General features: G+C 50.4%; 2 protein-coding genes across 2 annotated transcripts; both read left to right on the top strand.

The window, feature by feature from the left end:
- Positions 1-3,057: 3,057 nt before the first annotated feature.
- Positions 3,058-4,540, top strand: LOC129783413 (protein NYNRIN-like). The gene is made up of 2 exons (XM_055793392.1): positions 3,058-3,975; positions 4,012-4,540. Exons 1-2 carry the CDS (start codon positions 3,190-3,192, stop codon positions 4,126-4,128), a joined length of 903 nt encoding a protein of 300 aa, XP_055649367.1. The 5' UTR covers positions 3,058-3,189; the 3' UTR covers positions 4,129-4,540.
- A 17,510-nt stretch (positions 4,541-22,050) lies between these two features.
- LOC129783384 (olfactory receptor 14C36-like) lies at positions 22,051-24,552 on the top strand. Its single transcript, XM_055793362.1, has 3 exons — positions 22,051-22,961; positions 23,033-23,167; positions 24,546-24,552. The coding sequence occupies exons 1-3, from the start codon at positions 22,054-22,056 to the stop codon at positions 24,550-24,552; spliced, it is 1,050 nt and encodes a 349-aa protein (XP_055649337.1). The 5' UTR covers positions 22,051-22,053.
- Positions 24,553-25,266: the final 714 nt, after the last annotated feature.

The following is a 25,266-nucleotide window of genomic DNA, read 5'->3' as shown; positions in this document are numbered from 1 at the left end:
GCTACTACAGGGAACCGGGTGATAGTTCTTTTGTTTATTTCCCTTAAATCATGTACGAGCCAATATTTCCCATTTGGTTTCTTTACAGGCAGAATGGGGGTGTTAAAGGGTGACATACAAGGCTCTAAGATTCCTTGTGCTAACAATCGATCGATTTCTGGTTTTAATCCCCTCCGTCCTTCTAGGGATATGGGATATTGCCTTACCCTCACAGGTATGTGGGGTTCAGAAATTTGGATTTTAATCGGTGGGATTTCCAGTCTACTAATTGTGTCCGGAGAGTACCAGACATCGGGGTTAATTTGTTTTTGATCATCCACGGTCAAAGGATAAGCAGACACTGTTAGCTCTTGATTTTTTACTTTAATTTCTAATTGCAATTCAACAATTAAATCTCGTCCTAACAGATTAAATTCTGCTTCAGGGACGAGCAAGAGTTCACCCATTCCAAATTTATTTTCAGTTTCGAATACCACATTTTTGATTTTGCTTACTTTAAAGGGTTCTCCTTTTGCCCCAATTACTTGTACTTTTTCAGGGGAAACTTTACATCCCTCAGGTATATGCTTAATAGTTGATTTCTCAGCCCCAGTGTCCACTAAAAAGGTGAACTCTTGTTTATGGGGACCTATTTTTAATTTTATCAAGGGCTCATGATGACTCCGGTCCCCTAAGATATAGAGCCCCTGACTCTCCTATTCCGTTTTCAATATTTCCTCATCCCTGATCCTTTCTCTGCAATTCTGTTTTATATGTCCCCTTTTTCCACAGTAAAAACAACATCTCTGTTCCTTCTTTACTACTACGTTCCCTTGTTTCATTCCAGCAGATCTGTGTTCACCAGTTCGCTCTTTGCGATCCTCTCTGACCGCTGCTACCATCATTTTTACTTGTCGCTTGCTGCTCTCTTCTTCCCGCCTTACGTAGACTTTCTGAGCTTCCCTCAGTAATTCATCCAACCCTCTATTCTGCCAGTCTTCTAACTTTTCAATCTTCTTTCTGATATCTTCCCATGATTTTGCCACAAACTGAGTTTTGAGGAGCGCTTGCCCTAAAGGGTCGTCTGGATTTACCCCAGAGTACAGCTGAAGGGCTTTCCTCAGTCGTTCCAGCCACTCAGTAGGGCTTTCATCTTTCTTTTGCATTTCATTAAATGCTTTATTGATATTCTGGCCACGGGGTACTGCTTCCCTAATCCCCTGAATTACTATAGTTCTCAGGTCCTGCATATGAGTTCTATGCACTGGATCCTGATTATCCCAATTAGGTCTTTGGAGTGGCCATTTAATATCTGCTTGGGGTCCCTGGGCATGCTGAGCATCCCACAGTCTCATTCCTGCTCGTCTAATCATATCTCTTTCCTCGGTAGTAAATAATTGACCAAGGATAGATTGCATCTCATCCCAAGTATAAAGGTTTGGTCCCAAAAATTGATTTAATCTTTCTGCCACTCCGAGTGGGTCCTCAATTAAGTTTCCCATCTCGGTTCTTTTAAAATCTCGTAGGTCAGCCGAGTTTAGGGGTACGGAAATATATCCGATCACAGGTTGAGGTCCCCCCATGGGTATTTCCCTTAGGGGGTACATCTGAGCTGCCCCTTTCTGACTTCTAGTTACGTGTCTAGGAAGAGGGGGAGACCCTTGTTCCGACTCTGGTGGGGGAGTGGGCGCTCTGGGGACCTCTGCGGGAGCAGGAGGAGGTATGTAAGGAGGGGGGGTTAGAAGGGTTTCGTCCAACTCTTCCTGCTTTTTCTTTTGTTTAGTTTTCATTTCATTCAGTGGGTAAAGTCTAGCTCCCGGTCTTTCTAGCCACACTTGCGCATATCGACTCTCCTCCGGGTTAAGGGGTTTTTTATTATTAACCCAGAGGTTTAATTGCTGTCTTACCCAATCTTCTTCTGACCCATAGACTGGCCAAAAGACATTTTTAGAAATTTTCTTCCCTCCCCATATCTTAGTACAATATTCTATCATCTTCTGCTTATCTTTCCCTAGAGTTCCAGGGAAATATCTCCAATTGTCTAAGATATATGCCAGAGGGGTATTCTTAGGTACAGTGGGTACCCTTCCCATGGGAGTCGAAGGCTTGCTGCCCTTCGCCCCCATCTTCTGGAATATCCACAAACATACACTCACTCGCTCCCCTTGTTCCTGGCCCAGTCCCTCGCGGGAGATGGGAAACGCAGTACTTAAGAGTCCGCACTCGCTTGGTTCAGTATATCGAACCTCTCACTCGTTATATTCCAGGAAACCCAATCCCGCCCGAACGGCAAACCCGCGAACAAATTCGCAATATACTTACGCGTCCTGCGTCTTCGTCCGGACTCCCGTGCACAGAATTTTATGGGATTTTACCGGTTTCTCCTTTGCTCATTATTCTAGAATTTAGGTTTGTCGGTAAGGTTGGAGTAAGCTGTTGGTCGCGGGGGCCGCGAAATGTCGCGGGGCGCCTCCCCGGAGGACCAAAGCCCACCGTTCCTTATCCGAGTCACGGCACCAGAAATTGTTATAAATTGAGACCACAACGGATCATAATCCAATTAAAATTTTATTAATTATAGCAAGTAGAATATGAGCAAAACCAGCGCTGGATGGCAGGGGAGTCTGCGCTCCGCCAACTGCCGTCCTGAGCAGTTCAAACAGTCCCTTTTTATACATCTTTACTCCCGTGTTCATGAGGTAGTGGAGGTACCCTGCGCATGCTTCAGTTGTTGTTAGGGGGTCGTTTTCTGCCTCCTGGTGGTCGTTGAGGCCGAAGTAAGAAGTCTTCCTCCTTTGTCCCATAGTTGACCCCTCACTCATATGTCCTTATATGGGGTAGTTTGTCCTGTTTCTGTCAGTTCCTGGACATCTGGTGGTTATCTTATCTTGCACAAGCGGTATCTTGTGGCTATTTATATCTTTTGCTGTCTGACCTTTACATTGGGTTTAACATAAATCTTAATAAACAATACCCTAGTCCATAGTTTCTCACACTGTCTGACCTTTACATTGGGCTTAACATAAATCTTAATAAACAATGCCCTAGTCCATAGTTTCTCACACTAGGGAAGATCAGAAACTTATTTCAGACTTAGAAGGGTCATATAATGAAGAGGGATGGGCTTATACCCCACAGGGAAAATTAATTGTTCCCTCATATTTACTGTGGCATTTAATACGGGAAGCACATAGGAAGAGACATTGGGGAATGGAGGCTCTGTATAAGCATCTGATAAAAGATATTGTGGCTAGAAATTTATATACCACAGTGAGACAAGTGGCTCAACAGTGTGACCTTTGCCTCCAAACTAATCCAAAGAATACTCCCAAACTAGAAATGGGCCAGATTGGAAAGGGTAATGGGCCTGGACAACAATGGCAGGTTGATTTCACGGAACTTCCAAGAAAAGGGGGGCACCGATATTTGCTGGTATTAACTGATACCTTTTCAGGTTGGCCAGAAGCGTTCCCAACCAGAACTGCCAAGGCTCGGGAGGTAACTAAAATACTAATACAAGAAATAATACCTCGCTTTGGGGTTCCAGCAACCGTATCCTCTGACAGAGGACCACACTTTGTTTCAAAATTAGTGCAACAAACCAGCCACCATTTAGGTATAGATTGGCAACTTCACACCCCATATCGCCCTCAGTCGAGTGGCCAAGTGGAGAAAATGAACCACTTAATCAAACAGCAAATTGTAAAACTGGGACAAGAAGCAAACTTGCCATGGCCTCAGTCTCTCCCTTTAGCCCTTTTGCGTATACGGACAAGACCAAGGGTGAGAGAAGGACTGAGCCCTTTTGAAATTCTGTATGGACGCCCCTATGGAATACAAAAGGGGACATCAATGCAAATTGGGGACGAAATTATGACCTCCTATATGGTGGCATTGAGCAAACAGCTCAATAAAATTGGAAAACATGTAATTGGGACCCGAGGAAGGGGTCTGGATGGGCCTGTACATGATATTCAACCTGGAGATTATGTATATGTAAAGTCTCTTGCAGAAAAACCCTTGAAACCACAGTGGGAAGGACCATACCAAGTACTCCTCACCTCCTTCACAGCAATCAAAATTAAAGAACAGAATGCCTGGATTCATCATACCCGTGTGAAGAAGTCGCCACAAAAGCTTTGGACATGAGAAATTCAAGGGCCATTAAAGCTCAAGCTAAAAAGATAGGATGTGGGTTAAATTTAACATGATTCTGATAATTTTACAGGTGATAGACACAGCGGCCTGGCGAGAGAACTGGTATATACAGGCGATTCAAAACATCACCACAATTTTAAATAAAACAGATTGTTGGATCTGTACCCAAATACCAAGGCATGCTGGTTATGAGATACCGTTAATAGGCATCCCACTGCCAGTTTCCCTAATGAACCGCCAAGATGGCTCCTTTTGGGGAAATACAATCTGGAGCACAGACCCTCAGGTTAAGTGGGGACGGGGACTAAAAATAACTGTTGAAGAGACCAGCATATTAGGGGATAACTGCCTAGTAAGTTCGGGGAAAGGGCTGTTTATGGGAGAACACCTAAATTGTAACAGAAGTCGTACATTAAATATGACAGTTAGAGATCTGGGATTTTTGAAATTAAACTATACCGGTCTCCTGACCCCACAAGGGACAGGGTGGTATTGGTTGTGTGGCACAACGGCTCATAAAGTCTTGCCCATAGGACGGCGAGGAGCATGCACTCTGGGAGGTCTGGTCCCCAATATTACTATCATTGACGGGTTAACGCGACCCCCCATAAGAAAAAAACGAAACGTTGTAAATAACCCCCTCATAAACAGACCAACGAGTTTCCACAGTTTTGCGCGATGGTTCATTCCGTTTTTAGGGGTTAGTGAGTTGGAAAAGGCAATAATAAACATCTCAGCTGTAATAGAAACAGTGGAAAATAGGACAGTTGATGCCCTCCTGGCACTCCAGGAGGAAGTTACTGACTTACGAAAATAGTATCACAGAATCGTATGGCTTTAGATTTGCTATTAGCCTCCCAAGGGGGGGTATGCACTGTGATCAATATAGATTGTTGCATGTATGCCGATCAGAGCGGGCGAATCACCGAGGACCTCCAAGAAATTAGGAAACAAGTAAATATTCTACATAAAGTGACACAAGACAACACTTCTTGGAGTTTTTTTGAATTATGGGAGAAATTGACATCCTGGTTGCCCAATCTAACATGGTTAAAACAATTATTTGTAATGATCATTGTAATTGTCTTTCTATTTTTAATTATTAGTATAGCTGCCCGTTGTGGATTTTGGTGTTTTAAGGGAACTGGAAATTCCTATAGCGAATGGAAGAGAAATCAACTGTGACAAAAATTAGAATCTAATCAATACTTCGAGTCTGAGTACAAGAATTTACTAATTTCTTTGAAAAGGGGGGACTGAGAGAGAGGGGGGGGTAAGAGATAGGGTAGAGTTTAACGATTATGATAGTTTGCTTAGCTGTTTAGGGTAAAGTTGTAAAATTTAACGATTGTAATAGTCTGCTTAGCTGTTTAGGGTAAAAGTTGTAAAGTTTAACGATTATGATAGTCTGCTTAGCTGTTTAGGGTAAAGTTGTAAAGTTTAATGACTATGATAGTCTGTTTTGCTGTTTGCCAAATCTTACACGGTTTGCTTGGGTGCTGTGACAAGGTGTACGGGAGTAAAGGGCTTCGTGACCATGTAAGTCCAGCTTTATGACCATATAAGTCCAAAGAAAGATTACAGCCTTGCAAGAACAAGCCAAAGCCGGTTCTGCGGTTTGGACAAAGAGCAGGACGTTACTGAGCCTGCGCCAGGTGTGGGGGCAACTAGCGGTCACGAGGAAGACTCACCTGCCTTCATCCTCAGGACCCCTGATGACCACCACCAGGGGACACTGCGCAAACTCAGTTGAGAGAAAAATATGGAAATGACTCGCAGAGCTAATTTTAATACAAAGCGGGGATAGGTAATGCATATGTATAGGCGTATTACAACATAGTTATGAATATGTAATGAGTTGCCTTATAAAATCGCGCAAGTTTTCGCGCCAGGCGCGCACGATTTTTGGCGGGACTACCCCCGTGCTGCCCAGCGCTGATTAAACATACCTACTTTACAATCTTACGGATTGTGGAGTCCGTTTTCCGCACGTCATAAGGAACCAATCTGTTTAAAGCACGCGACCTCTGATAACATAAATAAACTCGTGCTTCTGCACAATAAGTCAGCATTTGCTAGCATCAAACAGCGTCCTGTCTATCCATCGCAGCAAACTGGAGACCCCGACGTGATGGGTTTATGAACCGCCAGGCTGAGCGGCAGGCTGCAAGTCCCACAGAACGTTGAATGAGCTGCTGAAAGGTAGCAGGAACCGGCAAATGAAGTCCCTCTGGAACTGAGAGATGAGCTGTGGGAAACATGGGAATCAAGTGTCTTCCCCTGTGAGGGATGTATATGGACTCATAAAGGGTCTTCTAGTCAGATCCGGGAGCCCATGCCTCAGTCTCCCCAAATGGTGACCCCTATGGTGGTGCTCCCAAGCCTTGGAAGAATAAGGACGGAACTGGTCGATAAAAAAGCCAGCTCGTGGAAGAGGGCTGCGTTCCGGAGGAGACAGCTTGGCTGAACGATCGTCTTGCTGTCTGGACCAGGCAGACAACCTAAACCCCGAGGATAACGCCTGTATTCATCGAGACAGGTGAGCAGCCAAGAAACTTTAGAGACTTTGAAAGAATGAAAGTGTGTACAGACAGCAGCCAATTGTATGATGCTGCCGTGGAGGGGAGCTCCGTGTCGGGAATGCATTTAACATCTTGGTGGCAAATTCTGACTACTCTTTGCCAAGTGTGGACTAATTCTACTAGCGGTGCTAAACCAGAGGAAGCTGTAAATTCCACCGACAGCGCGGCTCTTCTCAAGACACCGTCAGCGATGGCGATTCTGTCCACACCTCCTCTGCCCCCAAAGCTTCTGTCACTGACTGCAGCGACCCTCACAACACAGGACCAAGCACGGGAACAGGACAACTCGGACAATGATTTTATTGACAATGATAAACCTTTTGATCCAGGTCCTATAGATCTGGAAAAGGAGCTAGACCTTTCCACCACCCCCTTGTCTCTCCTGATGCATTGACTGTATTTTTGGGGAGGGTGAAAGGGGGTCTGAGGGATTGGTGGCAGGAATGCAAGTGGGAAACACTTAAGTGATGGGTTTTGGGAGTCGCTATGGCATGTTCAGTATTTTGTCAGACAGATCAACCTCGAGAGTGGCAGCCTGTGCAATACGAGGCTGTTAAAGGGTTAAGCAAAGCAGTGCGGGAAGGGAGGATTCATAATACATTTGCTATGTCCCTTCTTGAAGTGATGGCAGAGCCTTATACACTCACACTGCATGATTGGAAGTTACTGCTTTGTATGGTACTAACTGATACAGTATATGATGTGGTTATCTGATTTTTGTGAGCTGTGTGTAGTGGCCTTGACTGAAAACCTTAATCGGGGAATTGCTGTTAACTATGAGCAGTTAGCTGGAGCAATTAACTGTGCCGATTCTGTGACTCAGGCAAGGTATCCCAGGGACAACTGTTTGCAAATGAAGGAATGGCTATTAAGGCAGTCAGGGTGCAGGAGTCTTGCCACAGTCTTGCAGGGTCCTAGAAAGTCACTAACTTTAATACTAACTTGATTGATTGGCTTCAGAATATTTTGCAACAAGTCGAACATCAGGAAGCTCAAGGGTTGCTTTTAAAACAACGAGCTGTGATAATGTCAATGAAAACTGTAAACGGGCAACTTTCACAATCGCAACCCCAACATGTGTCAAATGATTGTAACGCAGAACTCACAGCAGACCGTAATTCTCAGGCTGAGTTCTGGAATGCAGCATAACACATTTTTGCTTCTCTAATCTCTTCTGTAAGAATAGTACACGCTTTTAACTTGCTTAGTAAATTAGGCTGCTAGCTTGCTAAAAAAAGTAATACCACAAATACTATTTTTTTCCTGGCTTATTAACAGATGTTGATTCTGTCCATCATGTGTTGCTACAGAACCGAGTTGCTATTGATTTTTATTATTAGCACAGGGACACAAGTGTGAAGACTTTGATAGGATGTGTTATGTGAATCTGAGTGACCACTGTGAATTAATTTACAAAAGTATACAAAACTCAAAAGCCTTAAAACAAAGATCTGCAACAGAGCCAGGGGCGGGAGGCCTTTGGTCTCTTCTCACGGCTGGGAAACTTTGGGCCATGACTCAAAAGTATTACAGGATTTATTATCATTATCTTTAACCACCTTATTGATGTTTGCCTTACATCTCACATACCTTTTTTTCCTGTATTCAGTGTTTAGTCGATTGTAACATAAATCAGGTCATGGTCACCCAGCTACACACACCCTTTGCCTTGTCGCAATTAACAAGCAAAAAAGAGGAGGATAGAGAATGTCTGAAGAGAGATGTAGGAGAGGAAACTGGAGAATATTTGACCTAACAAGAGATGAGAGAACAGCTGGGTATTGTGAAGGAGACTAGGAAAGATAAACATGGTTATCTAGTGTTTAATAGGTGTCTGCATGCTTGTAGTGATATATAGCTATGTAACTGCATGAATGATTCCTGCCCTGAGCCTGGTGGCGCATACAGCTGCGGTTTGTGTCCGGGCTCAGAGATGTAAATAGGGGCTTCTCTGTTATGGGAAAGTGTTTCTCTTTGCATAAAAAAGAGAGGGAATGAAGGGAATGACCCCAGAGGTATGTTCAGAGAAGGCATGCGATGTTTCGAACTTTTTGACTGAACCAGTTCTTGTTTGGTGTGCCCTTCCACCTATGTATAATGTTAATCCAAAAGAAGCTGATATTGTTTACACTTTGTCGATAATTGTCTTTCTGTAGATACTAATGTAGTAGGAGGCTATGATGGGAACGTGTTGCAGCGGTTCTTCTCTTATCCAGAGTAACAGCAGGGAAAGCATTAAAGAGTTAAATCACCTTGTTTGGTAGGCAGTTCAGAATGTGAGTCAAAATTGCCACTGCTTTTTGGTGTTGGTTCAAGGACATGGCTGTGAGGATTTTGATGGTATGTGCTGCGTGCATTTTAGGCGCCCCATTGCAGCAACATGTTAACAAAATCTGAGAAAATGTCAGCCTTTTTGGCATCCATTCACTCAGTTGGCAGTATTGTTTGTTTGCTATTGCCTTGGTTGCTGTCATGTTTGCAAGGGCCCTGCAGAACATGGCAAACCTGGTACTAGCTGTTCAAAAGCAAAAAGGGGGAATTGTAAAACTGTACGGAACAAAGACAGTGGGTTATTTTGACATTGATAATGTGTCTTAGTTGGTTTTTTATTTGTTCTATTACTTGTGCCTTGTTTTTGCTCGGTTTCAGGGGTTCTTTTGTGCAACAGGAAGGGGGAGATGCAGGAGCGGGCTGGAAACTAGGACCATGCGTGGCAATCAGTTAGCTGAGGGGAATGTGCTCGAGCTTGTCTAGACAACAATTAACATGATGAGGCATGTTTACAGAGCACAGGGGAGCGGGAGACGGATGGCGCCAAGGATGGCGCCAAGGAAAGGTAACACCTTGCGGTTAATTGCTGGTAGTTAACCACCAATCAGGGATTGCCTAGTATGCAAGGCTTAGCTTCAAGAACCAATTAGTTTAAAACGTGCAGCCAGCTCAAGCCGGTTGTACAAGGCCTTGGCTCGGTAGGTTTGGAATATGTCAAGGGGTGGACGTTCCATAACCACTCTCGGCAACTACCTGCTGTGGTTGAACATCCTCAGTTCAAAAAGTGTTGCCTTGGCTCACATGGAATGCTGCATACATTAATAAGACTCTCAGAGGCTTTTCTTCTCCAGAGTGAACAGCTGTAGATCTCTCACCCTGTCTTCCTGGGAGACATGTTCCAGTCCCTTCAAGAAGCTTGGTGGCCTTTTGCAGGACTTTAGTAGGTCAACAACTCCCTTGCTCTGGGAAGCCCAGCCCTGGACACGGCCCTCCAGATGTGGCCTCAGCAGTGCTGAGAGGAGGGGAAGGGTCACCTCCCCCCATCGGCCAGCGATGCTTTTCCTAATGCAGCCCAGGGGGCCGTTGGCCTTTGCCATGAGGGTGCATCGATGGCTCCTGCTCAGCTGCTTGTCCTCTGGCACCCAAAGGTCCTTCTCTGCAGAGCTGCTCTCTGGCCGGCCTGCCACCAGCAGGATAGCCCCAGGAGGGCTGGATCACGGGCTGGCCTCCCCCAGGGGCTCGCTCAGCACCAGCAGCAGCATCTTGCCCATCCTGGAGATGAGCTTCAGCTCTGGCACAGGCCGCAGGGTGCTACAGAGTCACCTGGGAGAGCAAAGCCCTCTCCTGCCAGGGCTGCGCAGCCCAGGCCTGTTGCCCTCTGGCCTCGGGGACTGCAGCCCTTGCTCTCGTGGTGGGAACGTCCTTCATCCTTCTGCTGCCCCCTGCCACCCGCTCCAGCATCCTCTGCTGGGCAGCAAACCCCTCCCACACAAGGGCTCCCATCCCTGGGTACCGGTGTCCGTGTGACAAGCCTGCCCTTGGCCCTGGTGCCACCCCTGAGGTGCTGCAGCCCACATGGGCCCCAGAGCCCACCGCCTGGGGCGCGGGCAGCAGGAGCCCCCTGTGCCACCACAGAGCTGTGACATCAGTGCCGTAAGCGCTGAGGAGGGGCAGGGCAGCTCCCACGCCTTTGGCGGTGGATGGAGACACAAGGTCTGTAGGGGAGACCTACAGGAAAGATGAGGGGAGGGGGACGCTCTGTGCGATTTCAGGGCAGCTCAGATACATGGAGCTCTTGTATTGGACAGGCAATGAGGTTGGGTGAGAGCTTGAGTGTGGATCAAAGGGGAGAGCAGCCAGGGTGGCACTGAGGGAGGAATTAGTTGTGGTTTTGCCCAGTCCAGCACCCAAATCCTTTTATATGCAATATCCCTGTGGTCACTGGGGGTCAGCTGCCCCAGCTCCTTGCGTCCCCCCAGTCTCCTTGTAGCGCAGGCAGAGTGTGAGAAAGAGAAGCCTTGGTGATTACTCTGCAGCGGTGGCCAAAACACTGGTGTGTGGTCAGCGCTGCCTTAGGAAGAGATGCAAAGCACAGCACCAGAAGGGCTGCTCTGAAGAAAATGCACTCCATGCCAGCCCGAGCCAGGACAGAGTGACAGGTCATACAGTCAGGGTGAGGCATGAACAATGTCTGCTTGAAATGACCTGAGGAAACCTGTGGATCACAGAGCCTGTCTCTTCTGGGGGAATCCGTCTCCTTGGTGATCACTGCACAGGTAAGCAAGGATGCCAGGAGCCCAGGGGCTTGTGGGTGAGTTCCCCAGACCAACCAGGCCACCCACACTGATGCTCATCTGCACCTGGGACTCCCCAAAGAGGACAAGATGCTCAGGGATGTGAATAGCAGTGCCAGTCTTGGTTGTAGTCACTGTGAAGTTGTGGTGTCCCTGATGGCCAGGCATGTGTGGAAGGAGAGCAGCAGAGCACAGCCCAGGACAGGAGGGAAGGAGAACCTGGCCTGCTGAGGGCACTGGCAGGTGGGATCCCATGGGGGCAGGGCCCTGAGAGCATCCCTAGGCCTTCCTGGCCCTGACCAGCCTCACCTGGGGCCTCCACCCAAAGCTTTGTCCATGGCTTCGGGGGGCCATTGAAGCCAGGCAAGAGATTCAGCCCCAGCATGATCTATGCCGTAGGTGTGCAGGTCACCTTAGAGAGGTGTGTGGGTCTCCTTAGGGTCACAACAACAGGCACAGCTTTGCCTGCCCATGGACCTTGTTGGTTCGGAATGTCAGCATCACTTCCCAGCATATTCTGAATGGGGTTTGCCAAAGATATGAAACCGTGGCCCTCCAAGTCCTGGGGACTTTCTGTTGCCTCCCTTCCTTCCTCAACTCCCTCCGAATTATACACATCTTCCTTGCTGTCAAGGCTTGTCTCTGGCCAAAAGCCCAGCAGCCACCCAGCCGCTCCCTCCCCGCTTCCCTCCACAGTCAGGGCCCAAAAATGAACACAGTCACGGACAGGGGGTCTAACGAGGGATGAGCGTGGGGACACAATCACTTCCCTCACTCTCTTGGCAAGGCACCTCTTCATACGCTCCAGGGCACTCTGGCTGCCTCTGCTACCAGGTCACGGGCTGGGATTGTGTTTTGCCTTCTGTCCCCCAGCACCAGCAGGGCCTTTTCTGCACAGACACTGCCCAGCCAGGCAGGTCCCAGGCCCTGCAGCTGCAGGGTGTTAGTCCATGCGAGGGAGGTGCAGGCTCTGCCCTTGGTCCGTCCTGCATCTGTGCAGCTCCTGCCAGGGCGGCCACCCCACCTGCCAGGGTTCCCCTCCATGGCATCCCTAGGGCACAGGGATGGTCCTGAAAATGTAGTGCCATCAACAGACGTTGTGGCAGTTGCTGTACAGGGCACAGGAGAGTCCCCTGTGCTGCCCACACTGCCCCAGTATGTCCCAGTGGCCTCCAGGTGGGGTGTGAGCCCTTCCCCACTGCTCTCTCAGCCTGACCATCCAGCTGGTGTTTTACTCATCTCTTTCTGTTCGCACCCAGAGTGTCATGGCCTCACTCGGGCAGAACACTGAGGGAGACCATGACAACAGTTTTGCTGAAGCTGAGGGAAATGACATCCACTGTGGAGCTCCTCACGCACAACTGCAGGCTGTCAGGTTGGTGAGGCAGGAGTTACCCTTGGGAAATCCACCTGGACAGTTACCCGCTCAGGTGCCAGAAATGTCACTCAAGGGGACTCTAACTGGTGGCACACCCCTCACCACCCTTCACACCACTCATGGAGCTGCACTTCTGGACTCCTTCCAAGACAGTTGCAACATTTACTTGTCCTTTCTCACATGTGACCTCTGCCAATTCAAGGAGCTTTCAAAAGCGATACTTCAAGGAAATATTGATTTTATACCAGAACTTCACCATTATTACTATAATTATACCACCTGTCCTTACATTTCCCATCTTTAACATATTTGCACCTGAGCAGGAGACAGTGACGACTTCTAAGTCATCTTTTCAGCAGACTGTCTCAGCAAAGGCTCTTTCAGTTATTCACCTGTTTTCTCCTCCCTTTACTCTTTGGTCTTTTCGGTACCTCTCACCTGTGCTGCTGTTTTTACTTCAGGAAGGAAAAGCTTGCATGTCTTCCTGCAGCCGAACTGTCTCCTTACCCAACTCTCCCCTTGTGTTTAGATCTATATTTCTGTATCTAGCACCTAAAAGATTTCTCATGAGAGTGTCCCTTGCGGAAAGGCACCTCATCAGAGACAGCTTGGACTCGGCATATGCTTGTGGAGGGTGTTGGCTTATTTATGCCACTTGATCATTCTTCACATTGCTTGCAGATTTGAATAATTCTTCTGTACCGGTGTGCAGCCAGTGCTCTAAGGCAAATTGGTGGGGATGGTGCAGAGGAGCTGCAGCACCCACCTGCAGAATTGAGGGGAGAAGTCTGACGTAAGGAGAAGGGATGTGAGTCCCAGGGGACAATGAGAAAAAGGGTGGTCTTGGGGACAGTCAGAGCAAGGTTGTCCATCCGGTGTCAGACCTCAAGGGACTGCGTTTCCTACCAGTCCAGAACTGCTGAGGAGATCCTCTGCATCATTATCACTTGGAGATTGCTGCTAGAACCTCCCCTCTAGCCTAAAAAGTAGCAAAATATAACCTATGAAATAAATAAAGGAATTATCATCTGGTGCGCTTCAAAGTCTTCCCTTTTAACTACACCATGAAAAAGCTCATTTTAGCTACACAGGTCTTCAACATCTGAAGGAAATTATAAAACTGTAAATAACTTCTTTAAGGCACTTGGGGCTCCTTCCATGAACCTGAGCTACTGAGAGAAGACTGAACCAACCACTCAAGGAATGCAAGTCAGAAGAAACACTCAAAATGCCATGAAGCATGAATGGGTCCCGCTGAGGGCCATTGCTGACAAAGCGTCCCCATGGACTCGTTAGAGTAGCTAATTAGAGGCCAGAACTGCAGGTAGGCAAAGGTACTGTGTCGGTGGCTGTAATGCTGCAAAACACATTTGGATTTTTTTATGAAGCAGAAAGACCAAGCCCTGACCCCCAGGCTCTTGGAGGGCAGAACATAAGACCCTCCAAATCGAGTTCTATGTCACAGGCCTTGGTGGGAGAGGCAACTGCCATTGCCAGGGGGACAGAGGCCTCAGCCCCCTGTGGGGCCATTCAGCCTTGCTGCAGCCCTGGGCCATCTCCACTGCAAGTTGCCCTACACTGTCCATGTGGCACCTCTTTCCACTCTGGGGGTTGGCATCTTCCTTGCTTTCCCACCCAGCCCTCACACCCGCATTTCTCTGCCTTTTCTGAAGTTTCTCCCCTCATCCCTGCTTCTTCCTTGAGACTTAAAGCCATGGGACAAGCCAGGCTGCCTCTGGGTGAACTCTGGCATCAGAGGGCAAACCTCAGAGAATACCTCAGTTGTTGTGTATAATTAGGTCAAAGTGGGAGAATTTCTAGAGATATAAAAGAAATTTGGAAGCATCCTAATATTTGTCATGAGTCCCAGGAAGTTCACACCTTCTAAGAAATTGAAGAGATTTGGAATATGCTGACGTCCTGGTTTCCTGATTTACAGCTATGGGTTAAGAAGTTCATCTCCAGATACCTTTCTCCTCTTCCTCTGTGATTACTCCAATCCATTCTACCTATGTAGCTTCTGCTTTAAGGTTCAGAGTGGAAAAATTGGACTGTCTTTCAGTAGTGTCTCTAATATTCCCTATGGGCAACTCTTCAGTTGTGGCAATAGACCTCATGGGGATTTGCCAAGTGAAGGACAGCAATGGCACAGCAACTTCCAGCTTCCCCATGGGGCTGCAAGGAGGCAACGATGCCCCCGTGCCGTGAGGACATCATGTCTTGTCATGACCCTCAGAGGCAGAGACAGCTGCCACAGCCAAGGGGACACAGACCTGGGTTCTACTGGTGCCTTCCAGCCTTGACAGCACCCTTTGCCCTCTCCACCACAGGCTGTCCTACATGGTTGGAGCCCTGCCCCTGTTGCCCTGCAGGCTGTAGGCACCATCTCACTGCCCTGCCTTGCTCTCACCCCAACATTGCCATACCTTCGCTGAGGTACCTCCACTCTCACCGGCTGTTCCTTGAAACACAAACCATGGGCTGATCCAGGCTCCCTCTGGCTGAGCTCTGGCACCGCAGCAGGACCCTTGCAGTGACAGTTCTTCCTCCCGATAGCCACTCTCCATTTGCAACATTACACTTTGTGAAATCTTTTCCCCTCTCCTCTTTCTTCCCACTACCCAGAAAGGCTTTACCACCTCAGGAACTGCCTTCCAAGCAGGGAACATAACTCAATAGCTATTTTTGGTGGTCTTTCCCCTCAAAAAAGTGAAGTCACCTCCACATGGTCTTCTAAACCACATGGCTGCTGCTGGCCTTTCAGCTTCTCCCAGAGACGTGACCAAGCCACATGCCTGCTGCTGTCCTCTCATGTCCACAGGCAAAATGGACATGACAGCCTGTACCCCAGCCCTTGTCCTGGATGGGGCCTATGGGGTCCCTTGGCAGAGGGACTGTCCCAGCCACGTTCCTGATGCTGGCCTGTCACCTCCAGAGACAGAACTGACCTCACAGGCCCCTTCACAGCCAGGCATGTCCTCCTGCATGAGGAGTTCCTGAGAATCAGCTGTCCTCCTCATAACACACCCCTCTGTCACCCTCATTCTAACCCATGACCTGGCCACAGAAAAGCAGCCTTGTTTCTTTCAGATTTTTCAAATGCATTTCCCACAAGCCATTTGAGTGGAGAAATATTCTTCACATGAACTTCTGTAGTTGAGTTGACATTCTTTATATATGCTCTTATAGCTCTATGGCTTTTTTTTCCAGGGTAGACTGACCTCTGGAGATCATTGTATCCAGCCCTCCAACTGAAGCAGGGTGACCTAGACCAGCTTGCTCAGCAACGTGTCTAGGTAGGCCTGCAATAAATCACGGAAGCATAGGAACAGAATCATTGAGGTTGGAAAAGACCTTAAAGACCATCAACTTCAACCATTACCTCAGGACAGCCAATTCCATCACTAAATCACGTCCCGAAGCACTGTGTCTGTGTATTTCTGAAAGACCTCCAGGGCTGGTGATTCCACCAGCTCCCTGGGCAGCCTGTTCCAATGCCTGACCATCCTTGCAGTGAGGATGTTTTTCCTCATATGCAATCTAAACCTCTCCTGGTATAACTAGAGGCTATTTCCTCTTGTTCTGTCACTTGTTATGTGGCAGAAGAGACCTACCCCCACTCATCTACAACCTCCTTTAGGTAACTCTAGAGAGCAGTAAGATCTCTCCTGAGTCTCCTCTTCTCCAGAGTAAAACCACTTTTCAAAAGAAAACCGTCTTTTCAGACACTCATCAACAGACCAGGGCTCCAAACCCTTCACCAGCTTTGTTGCCCTTCTTGGACATGATCCTCAGCGTTTCTCTTGCAGTGAGGGGCCCAAAATGGAAACACAGTGTTCAAGGTGTGGCTTCAGCAGTGCCGAGTACAGGGCGTCCATCACTGCCCTGGTCCTGCTGGCCACACTGTTTCTGATAGCAGACACGATGATATGGGCCTTCTTGGCCACCCGGGCACACTGCTGGCTCATGCTCAACCATCTGTCAACCCGCACCCTCAGGGTACTTCCCCACCAGGCTGCCTTCCAGCCACTCTGGCCCAAGCCTGTAGCGTTGTGGGGGGCTGTTGTGACCCACGTACAGAACTGGCACTTCTCCTGGTTGAACTTCATACAACTGGACTCATCCAAATGATCCAACCCGTGCAGATCCCTCTGCAGAGGTTTACTGCCCTCATGGAGATCAAGACTGCCACCCAATTTGGTGTTGTATGCAAACTCACTGCGGGTGCACTCAAGCCAGATCATTAATAAAGTTCTGAAGCAGGACTGGCCCCAACACTGAGCCCTGGGGAACACCACTCCTTATGGGCCGTCGTCACCCGAATTCACTCCATTTACTCCCCCTCTTGGGGCTTGGCTGTCCAGCCAGCTCGAGCCCAGCGTGGAGAACACCCACCGAAGCCATGAGCAGCCAGTTTCTCCAGGAGAATCCAGTGGGAGATGCAGCCAAAAGGCTTTCCTAAGGTCCAGTTAGACAGCATCCACAGCCTTTCCCTCATCCACTAGGCAGGTCACCTTGTCCCAGCAGGAGATCAGATTCCTCACAAAGGACCTGCCTTTCATACATCCATGCTGGCTGGTCCTGACCTCCTGGTTTTCCTGCACCTCCTGTGTGGTGGCGCTCAGGATGATCAGCTCCACAACCTTCCCTGGCACTAAGATCAGGTTGACAGGCCTGTAGTTATCCCCATCCTCCCTCCTGCCCTTCTTGTAGGTGGGCAGCACGTGACTAACATTCAGCCTTCTTGGGCCTCCCCAGTTAGCCAGCACTGTTGAAAGTCACCCCTGTGGTGAGGCAATAGAGAAACAGACCAATGATTTTCAAAGTGTCCCTGCCTCACGGGATGTCCATTGTCAAGGACACAATCAAAAGCACCTTGTCCTTTCTGGGTATAAGGTTCACCGGAACCACATGTCCACTGGGGCTACAGAGGCATCACTGGCAGCAATGCCTTCTCCTGCAGCACTGCACAGTCCAGCCCTGCGTGTCTCTGGTCCCAAGGACAGCATGGATTGCTCTCCTTAGGGACATCTCATTTCACCTTCACAGTGACCTCTGCCCACCACCCCAGAATGCTCTGCAGCAAAATATTTTGCTTGCGTGTGACCTTGGACACTTGGTACCCATTATTATTTTTGTTGTTACATGTCTGAGCTTGGCCCTGGTGACACAGGTGTGCTTCAGGGTAACTGCTCTGAAATAACCTAAATCAGGGAGAGGAAAGGGAAAAGTCTTATTTAAGCAGCGTGAGGAAGCCTTAGGATCAATAACCTCACATCATATTGGGGAATTTAGAGATCCTGTGGGTTTACATGGCAAGGGTTTGGGAGTGGTTTGGAGGTGTTTGTAGGCTGGCAAAGGTAAGAAGAGATCCAGAGCTGACTCCATGGCCATAACAGCCACTTTCATTTGACTCCAAAATGGACCAGCCCCTGCCCAAACCTGAGCCAATAAGCAATTCTAGTGGCACCTCTGTGATACCCTATGGCAGAAAGGACAAAACAGAAAGGGAGAGGAGTGAGAATGATGTGAGAGAACAGCCCTACAGACATCGAGGTGAGTGAAGAAGGAGGGGAGCAGCGAGACAGAGGCTTGGTGGGATCCTGCAAGCCAGTGGTCAAGTAACCGCCCGCTGACAGCCACAGGGCAGCGCAGTGACAATGCACGTTTAGGTGTCTGCAGGTTCTTTGCATCAGCGTTCTAGCACAGCTGCCAGATGGGCCAGCAGCTGTGATGCTCCCCTGGATCTGAAACCCTGCATCATTCGTGTCCACCTTGGTACTAGAAGCAAAGAAATGGTGGAGTCTCATCTCCCAGGGGAGTGAGGCAGGAGAGCAGCAGAGTGCAGGCCCCAGGTCCCACACTGGCAGGCTGTGGCCTGTGCAGAAGGAGGGAACGCTCCTTCGGGTGCCCTGGAATTGCCTCACCGGTCTAAACCGCGTGGTGGATGCCTGGGCTGTTGGAGGCTGCTGTCCTTGCCGAGCAGCTGTGCTGAGCTCTGCCACCTGCCTTGGCACTTGGTTCCCTCAGGGTCACAGCTCTGTCTGCAACAGGACGGGCTGCAGCTGCCTCTGCGTGGGCCCCTGGCTGAGGGCACTGCTGCACATCTGGGCTGAAGCCCCCCAGCTGTGGCACCAGCCCAGCTCTGCCTGGCCATAAGGCAACCTGGTACCAAGTGTCCCCGAGCCCGGGGGTGCAAAGGCTTTGCTTCAGAGCAGAGACATGGCCTGGGCAAGGGAGAGCTGAGTCTTGAGCCCTCGGACTGTGCAGTGAAGTGCTGAAATGGGCTCTGCAGGGCTTACTGAAGCTCTGGGGACATCCTCCCCGCCCTGCCTGCAGAACCACCAGACACACACATACACACACGCTCTTTTAGGAGTACTTGGATCCTTTGCTGCAGTCTTCCTGGTGTCCTCTCTAGTAATGGGTTAACAAAAGTTGATACTCCTGCACAAAACTTTTTCTAGTAAGAGAATTGCCACAGCTGGAAATAAGTGTGTCCCCCCAGGTGAGGCAAGGCCCGTGAGGGATTGCCTCATCCTGCTGCCCAGCAGGTTCCCCTGCAGCCCCAGGGACAGCTGGAGGGAGCCCAGAGGGGCAGAGGAGGGAGGCAGGGAGAGCTCAAAAGCAGCCCTTGGTGGGAGGCTGCTGAGAGCTCCCTGCTGGAGAAATCTGCAGAGCCCTGGAGCCGGTAAGTGTGTGGCTGCAGGGCAATGCCTCTGCAGTTCCCAGCCGGGTCTGCAGCAGCTGGGGCCCCCCAGCCTGTGGGACCGTGTGGGAGACTTGTGCTGTGGAGGAGGCCAGTGTGCTGCAGAGCAGGGCTTCCCTGCTGCAGCGTGGGAGGGCCAGGGCATGTGGGCTGCCTTGTGCCAGGGCCGGCTGCAGGGCTGTGAAGGTGGCTGTGCAGGCAGGGGTGCCCAGGGCTGTCCTTGCCAGCAGGGTCCCTGCAGCCCAGGGGGCTGTGTGCTGGGGCAGGGGCTCTGCCGCCTGCCAGGGGCAGCTCTCAGCCTGCCGGGGAGCTCCCGTGCGGCTGCGGGGAGAATCTGTAGGTGGAAGGAGCGAACCCTGTCAGGGCAATGTTCTCGTGCTGTTGCGTGGGTGCTGCACTGGTCAGGGCTGCTCGCAGCTTCTGCTCATGCCCACCTCATTTCCAAGGCGACTTCTCATGAGCACATTCACGGCAGGGGTTTTCTGCTGGAGTCTCTTCTTGCCTGAATCTCTGCTTCCATTTTTATCTTGCTCATCTTGGTAGGAATGGAATCTGAACTGTGTAGGTCAGAGCAGGGGCAGAGACTCTCAGAGCATCACAGTGATGTTTATGAGGAAGGTCAGCAAGTGCCTTCCCTCTGCAGCAGCATCCAGATCAAAGCAGCATCAGCTCTCCTTTTCCCTCAGGCTCTGGGGGAGCTGTTCTTTCAGGCCTGCAGGCAGAGAGCGGCTGCAGGGCAGAGCTGGGCACACAGGGGCTGAGCTGGGCTCTGTGAGCGCTGGCAGGGAAGAGCCGTGGGGCCAGAGAAAGAGCTGCTGGCAGGGACAGCTGCAGGCGTTGAGCGTGGCTGTCCTGCACTGCTCTGGTCTGGGAGGTGCTGTGCAGGGCTTGAGAAGGGAAAGGCATTCCAGTGTGCCCATCTGTCTCTCTCCTGGCTTTGCTCAGATGATTTTGGGATAACTGACCGGCTCGGTTGGAATGGGAGTTTCAGCTGCAGGCTCAGGCACAGACCCTGTGAGTCCTCCTGTGCCGATGTGAGCACAGCAAGGAGGTGTCCCAGGTTTCCTCCAATCTGTGAAGCTGTGGGCAATGCAGTGTGTGATGCTGGGGAAGGAGCTGGCTCTCCTTTAACAATTACCGTAATCAGGACCCTTGGTCACCTGCTTGGGGTGTCCACCCAAGCTGCACGCTGCTTCCAGGGCACACTGTGACCATGGGTGTCCCTGGCTAGAAAGGGGGGTGCTGAGACTTTGAGAAAGGGCGAGCCATTCTGTGCTCTGTAGTGGATCCCTCTGCTCTTCAGCAGTGTCTGCTTGCTTTTTAGGGTAACAAAGTGTCCTGGTTGTGGCTGGGATAGAGTTAATTTTCATCTAAGTGGGAAGGACTTTTGAGAACAATTTTGAAAATGCACTGATATTTTTGGTTGTTTATAGGTGATGCAACATGTTCATGCTCAGTATATAAACTTGGTGGGGTTTGCTGGGGTCTGCCAGTCGATGCTGGGGACTGGCTGGGCATCAGTCAGTGGGTGATGAGCAGCTGTATTGTGTATCACTGTCTTCCCTTCTTCCTTTCTTCCTTCCTTCCTTTCTTTCTTTCTTCATTTCTTTCTTTCTTTCTCTCTTTGCTTCTTTCCTTCCTCCTTGTTTCTTTCCTTCTTTGTTTCTTTCTTCCTTCCTTCCCTCCTTCCTTCCTTCCCTCCTTCCTTCCTTCCCTCCTTCCTTCCTTCCCTCCTTCCTTCCTTCCTTCCTTCCCTCCTTCCCTCCTTCCTTCCTTCCCTCCTTCCTTCCTTCCCTCCTTCCTTCCTTCCCTCCTTCCTTCCTTCCCTCCTTCCTTCCTTCCCTTCTTCCTTTCTTCCTTCCTTCCTTTCTTCCTTTCTTCCTTCCTTTCTTCTTTCTTTCTTGTTGGATTTTATTACCCCCGACTACCTCCCTCTCATTATAACTGTCATTCTCATTATTGTTATTGTAATTTCATTTTTATTCTACTGCATTTATGATTTTTTTCTCGTCTCAAACTTCAAGATTTACATTCCTTTCTGATTCCTCTCCTCATACCTATGGGGGAGGGGGGAGTAAGTGAGCATCCCTGTGGTACATAATTTCCAGCCAGGGTTAAACCAGGACACATGTCAGTGTAATTGGACTCTATCACAGAAAGCTGCAAGTGCGGGGCAGCTGAGAAGGAGCTGGAGGGACTCACCAGATTCCCTGCCTCTGCCCTCAGGCACAGACAGTGCCCTTGCCTCTCAGCACTCACTCTGCTCTCCCTGAGCACAGCACAAAGCCCTCCTGACCTGACTCTGGCCATGGCCGTTGCTCAGCACGGGCAGAGCCGATGCTGACAGGCCCTTCTGCGCTGGGAGCAGTTTGGGCTGAGCCAGTGCAAGGCCAGGACTGGCCCCTGCCCCCACGGTTCCCATGAAGCCCCTGCTGCAGAGCAGGGCTCACTGCTGGGCAGCCAGCGGGCACAGCCCCTGCTCCTCACAGCACACTCGGCCAGCACTCAGCACAGCTCCAGCCACGGCTCGGAAGGGAGCTCTCCTAGGAACGGCAGAGGGGGGGGACATGGGGCACGGGGGGTGCATCTAGGAGAAACGGCTTTCACTTGGCTCAAAGAAGTCTCTCCTAAATTGTCCCTGCCTTTTGTCCTTCAACAGGTCCCTGTGTTCAGAAACAGAAGATGTCTAACAGCAGCTCCATCACCCAGTTCCTCCTCCTGGCATTGGCAGACACGCGGGAGCTGCAGCTCTTGCACTTCTGGCTCTTCCTGGGCATCTACCTGGCTGCCGTCCTGGGCAACGGACTCATCATCACCACCGTAGTGTGTGACAAACATCTCCACACCCCCATGTACTTCTTCCTCCTCAACCTGTCCCTTCTTGACCTGGGCTCCATTTCTACCATTGTCCCCAAAGCCATGGCCAATTCCCTGTGGGAAACCAGGGCCATCTCCTATGCAGGATGTGCTGCCCAAGCTTTTCTCTTTTTATTTTTCATTTCAACTGAGTATTTTCTCCTCACTGTCATGGCCTATGACCGCTACGTGGCCATCTGCCAGCCCCTGCACTACGGGACCCTGCTGGGCAGCAGAGCTTGTGTCCACATGGCAGCTGTTGTCTGGGGTAGTGATGTTCTCTATGCTGCGCTGCACACGGCCAATACTTTTTCACTGCCACTCTGCCACGGCAATGCCCTGGGACAGTTCTTCTGTGAAATCCCACAGATCCTCAAGCTCTCCTGCTCACACACCTACCTCAGGGAAGTGGGGCTTATTGTGGTTAGTGCCTTCATAGCATTTGGCTGTTTTGTTTCCATCATGCTGTCCTACGTTCAGATCTTCAGGGCTGTGCTGAGGATCCCCTCTGAGCAGGGACGGCACAAAGCCTTTTCCACGTGCCTCCCTCACCTGGCCGTGGTCTCCCTCTTTCTCAGCACTGGCACATTTGCCTACCTGAAACCCCCCTCCGTCTCCTCCAAATCTCTGGACTTGGCGGTCTCAGTCCTGTACTCAGTGGTGCCTCCAGCAGTGAACCCCCTCATCTACAGCATGAGGAACCAGAAGCTGAAGGACGCACTGAAGAAGCTGATGCAGTCAGGTGTCTCTCAGCGGCAATGAACTGACTGTGGCTCTTTACAAGGTATTTTCAAGTCACGTATAGGACATCATGTGTGTTTAACATTCCATCTATGACAATCATGGTTTTACTTCAATGTATTTCCTCACTCCACTTCCCCAAAAGCACGAACCCAGCCTCCCTGACCCAGAGGCCTTTGTACATGCGCCAGGGAGGATGGTACATATATACTCCTGTGTCACATCTCAGTAATAAAAGGGTGGGTTTTTTCAATGCCTATATCTGGAGGTTGGTCTCTTCTTCCAAAGCTGAGCTCAGGAACAGGCTGCAGGAATTGCCCCCAGAAGACCATGCTGCTGGGCTTGGGTTCCCCATGGCTCAGGGGAGGAGGGCATGGGGCAAGGCGTTAGGGCATGGGCCTGTGTTGAGCCTTGGCGTGTGGGGGCCCAGTGCCCATGGGAATGGTGGGTGACCAAGAGGGATGTGCCTGGGACCATCTCCCTGGGCTTTCAGGCACCGCTGCCCTGCACAGCAGCACCGCCTGCTCAGGGCCATGCCTGAGACCACATCCCTGGGCAAGAGCAGGTGTCTCTGTGGATGCCCCAGCTGGGGCAGGCTGCTGTGTCCCTGGTGCAGCAGGAGGTGCCTGGGGAGCCCCCAGGCCAGCAGCCTGGTGCTGGGGACAGGGACTGGCCCCGAGGGGCTGCCAGGAGTGGGCAAGCAGGGTCCCTGTGAGAGAGGAGCAGCAGACAGAGGGAGGCAATGGCCTCTGTGTCCTCATGCCATGGCTGGTGCCAGCCCTGGGGCTGACTGGCAGGAGGAGACCCCTCTCTGCCCACCAGCATCTGCTGTGCCCTTGTGATGGTCTATGGCCATGGGGTGAGTGCCCAGAGCTCTGCAGCCCCCTTTGGGTGGGCACTTGCATGGGGCCAGCCCCGCGTGGGCTGCTGTGTCTGCCTGGGCTGGGGAGAGGGCAGGGGAGGTGGGCAGAGCTGGGGGGGGGGCAGGGCTGGGAAGGGCCAGGGAGAGGGAAACACCAGTGAGAGCTCAGCTGTGTGGGTGTGCAGGGTGGGGGCACACAGCAGGGTGTCCTGGTGCAGACCCAGGGGTCATGGTGAAGCAAGCAAGGCACCAAAGGAGCGGGGCTGAGGGGCCAGATCTGTGCCGTGTTCCCTGCACACCCTCAGAAAGCTGCAGAAGGGAAATTTTCCCCACAAATTCCCAAACACTGCTCATTTCCAAGCCTGGTCATATACCCCAGCCCTCATTAGGGACCACTGCTGCATGGTCACCTCTGTCCTCCTCCGTTGCCCAGTGATACACAACTCCATCACCATTTCTAAATATAAAGGGAGCCACTTTCCTACTGACACTTGTTACACACAAGTCCCATAGCTCTTGCCACATTGGTCTCTCAGTGAAGGCCATTGTCAGACACCTCCAACAAGATCATGTTCTCATGGCATGGTGTTCTAACAAATATTGATTGAGATCCCACCAGCTGGCCTGGGTCCAGCGCTCCAGTCTTTCACTCAGAACCATTTCTCAAATAATACTCTTGCTCTCTCAGCCTCCCTTTGCCCATAATGTGTCCCAGGTCCTAACCATCCTTCTGGCCTCTGCAGGACTTGCTGTGATGTGTCAGGGTCTTTCATCTGCTGGGAGCCCCATTGTGGGCTCAGCAGTCCTGATGTGGTCCTGTGGTGGGTTAACCTTGACCAATGGTGAGACAAACATTCAGCTGCTCATTCGCTGCACTGACTCAACAGGACAAAGGAAGAAAATAAACCAGCAATGCTCATGGGTCAAGATAAAGACAAAGAAATCTCTTAATGATTCTTTTCATGTCCAGAGATGTGTTGCCTTGGCAAAGATTAATTTATTGCCAATTAAAAAAATGTTTGGATTGTGAGATACTATGGCAGGAGAAACAATGGGTGAGATAGTCTGGTTTATTCTGGGGGAATCAGTCTCCTTGGTGTTCACAGGACAGGTAAGCAAGGATGCCAAGAGTGCAGGGGCTTGTGGGCAAGTTCCTCAGACCAAACAGGTTGCCCACTCTGATGCTCACCTGGACCTGGGTCTCCACAAAGAGGACAAGATGCTCAGGGATGTGAATAGCAGTGCCAGTCTTGATTGTAGTGATTATGAAATTGTGGTGTCCTTGATGCCCAGGTAAGTGAGGAAAAGGAGCAGCAGAGCACAGCCCAGGGCAGGAGGGAAGGAGAACCTGGCCTGCTGAGGGCACTGGCAGGTGGGATCCCATGGGGGCAGGGCCCTGAGAGCATCCCTAGGCCTTCCTGGCCCTGACCAGCCTC

This window comes from Falco peregrinus, unplaced genomic scaffold (assembly GCF_023634155.1).
Source record: "Falco peregrinus isolate bFalPer1 unplaced genomic scaffold, bFalPer1.pri scaffold_40, whole genome shotgun sequence".
Taxonomy (NCBI): Eukaryota; Metazoa; Chordata; class Aves; order Falconiformes; family Falconidae; genus Falco; species Falco peregrinus.
Note: the sequence above shows the minus strand (reverse complement) of the source record. Positions and strands in the feature narration are given on the sequence as shown.

What these genes read in the sequence shown, in the direction of transcription:
- LOC129783384 (XM_055793362.1), top strand. Translation starts at nt 22,054, where the DNA reads ATGTCTAACAGCAGCTCCATCACCCAGTTCCTCCTCCTGGCATTGGCA. An exon ending in GACGCACTGAAGAAGCTGAT is followed by an intron (nt 22,962 to 23,032) that starts GCAGTCAGGTGT and finishes AGTCACGTATAG; the next exon opens with GACATCATGTGTGTTTAACA.
- LOC129783413 (XM_055793392.1), top strand. Translation starts at nt 3,190, where the DNA reads ATGGAGGCTCTGTATAAGCATCTGATAAAAGATATTGTGGCTAGAAAT. An exon ending in AACCTGGAGATTATGTATAT is followed by an intron (nt 3,976 to 4,011) that starts GTAAAGTCTCTT and finishes TTGAAACCACAG; the next exon opens with TGGGAAGGACCATACCAAGT.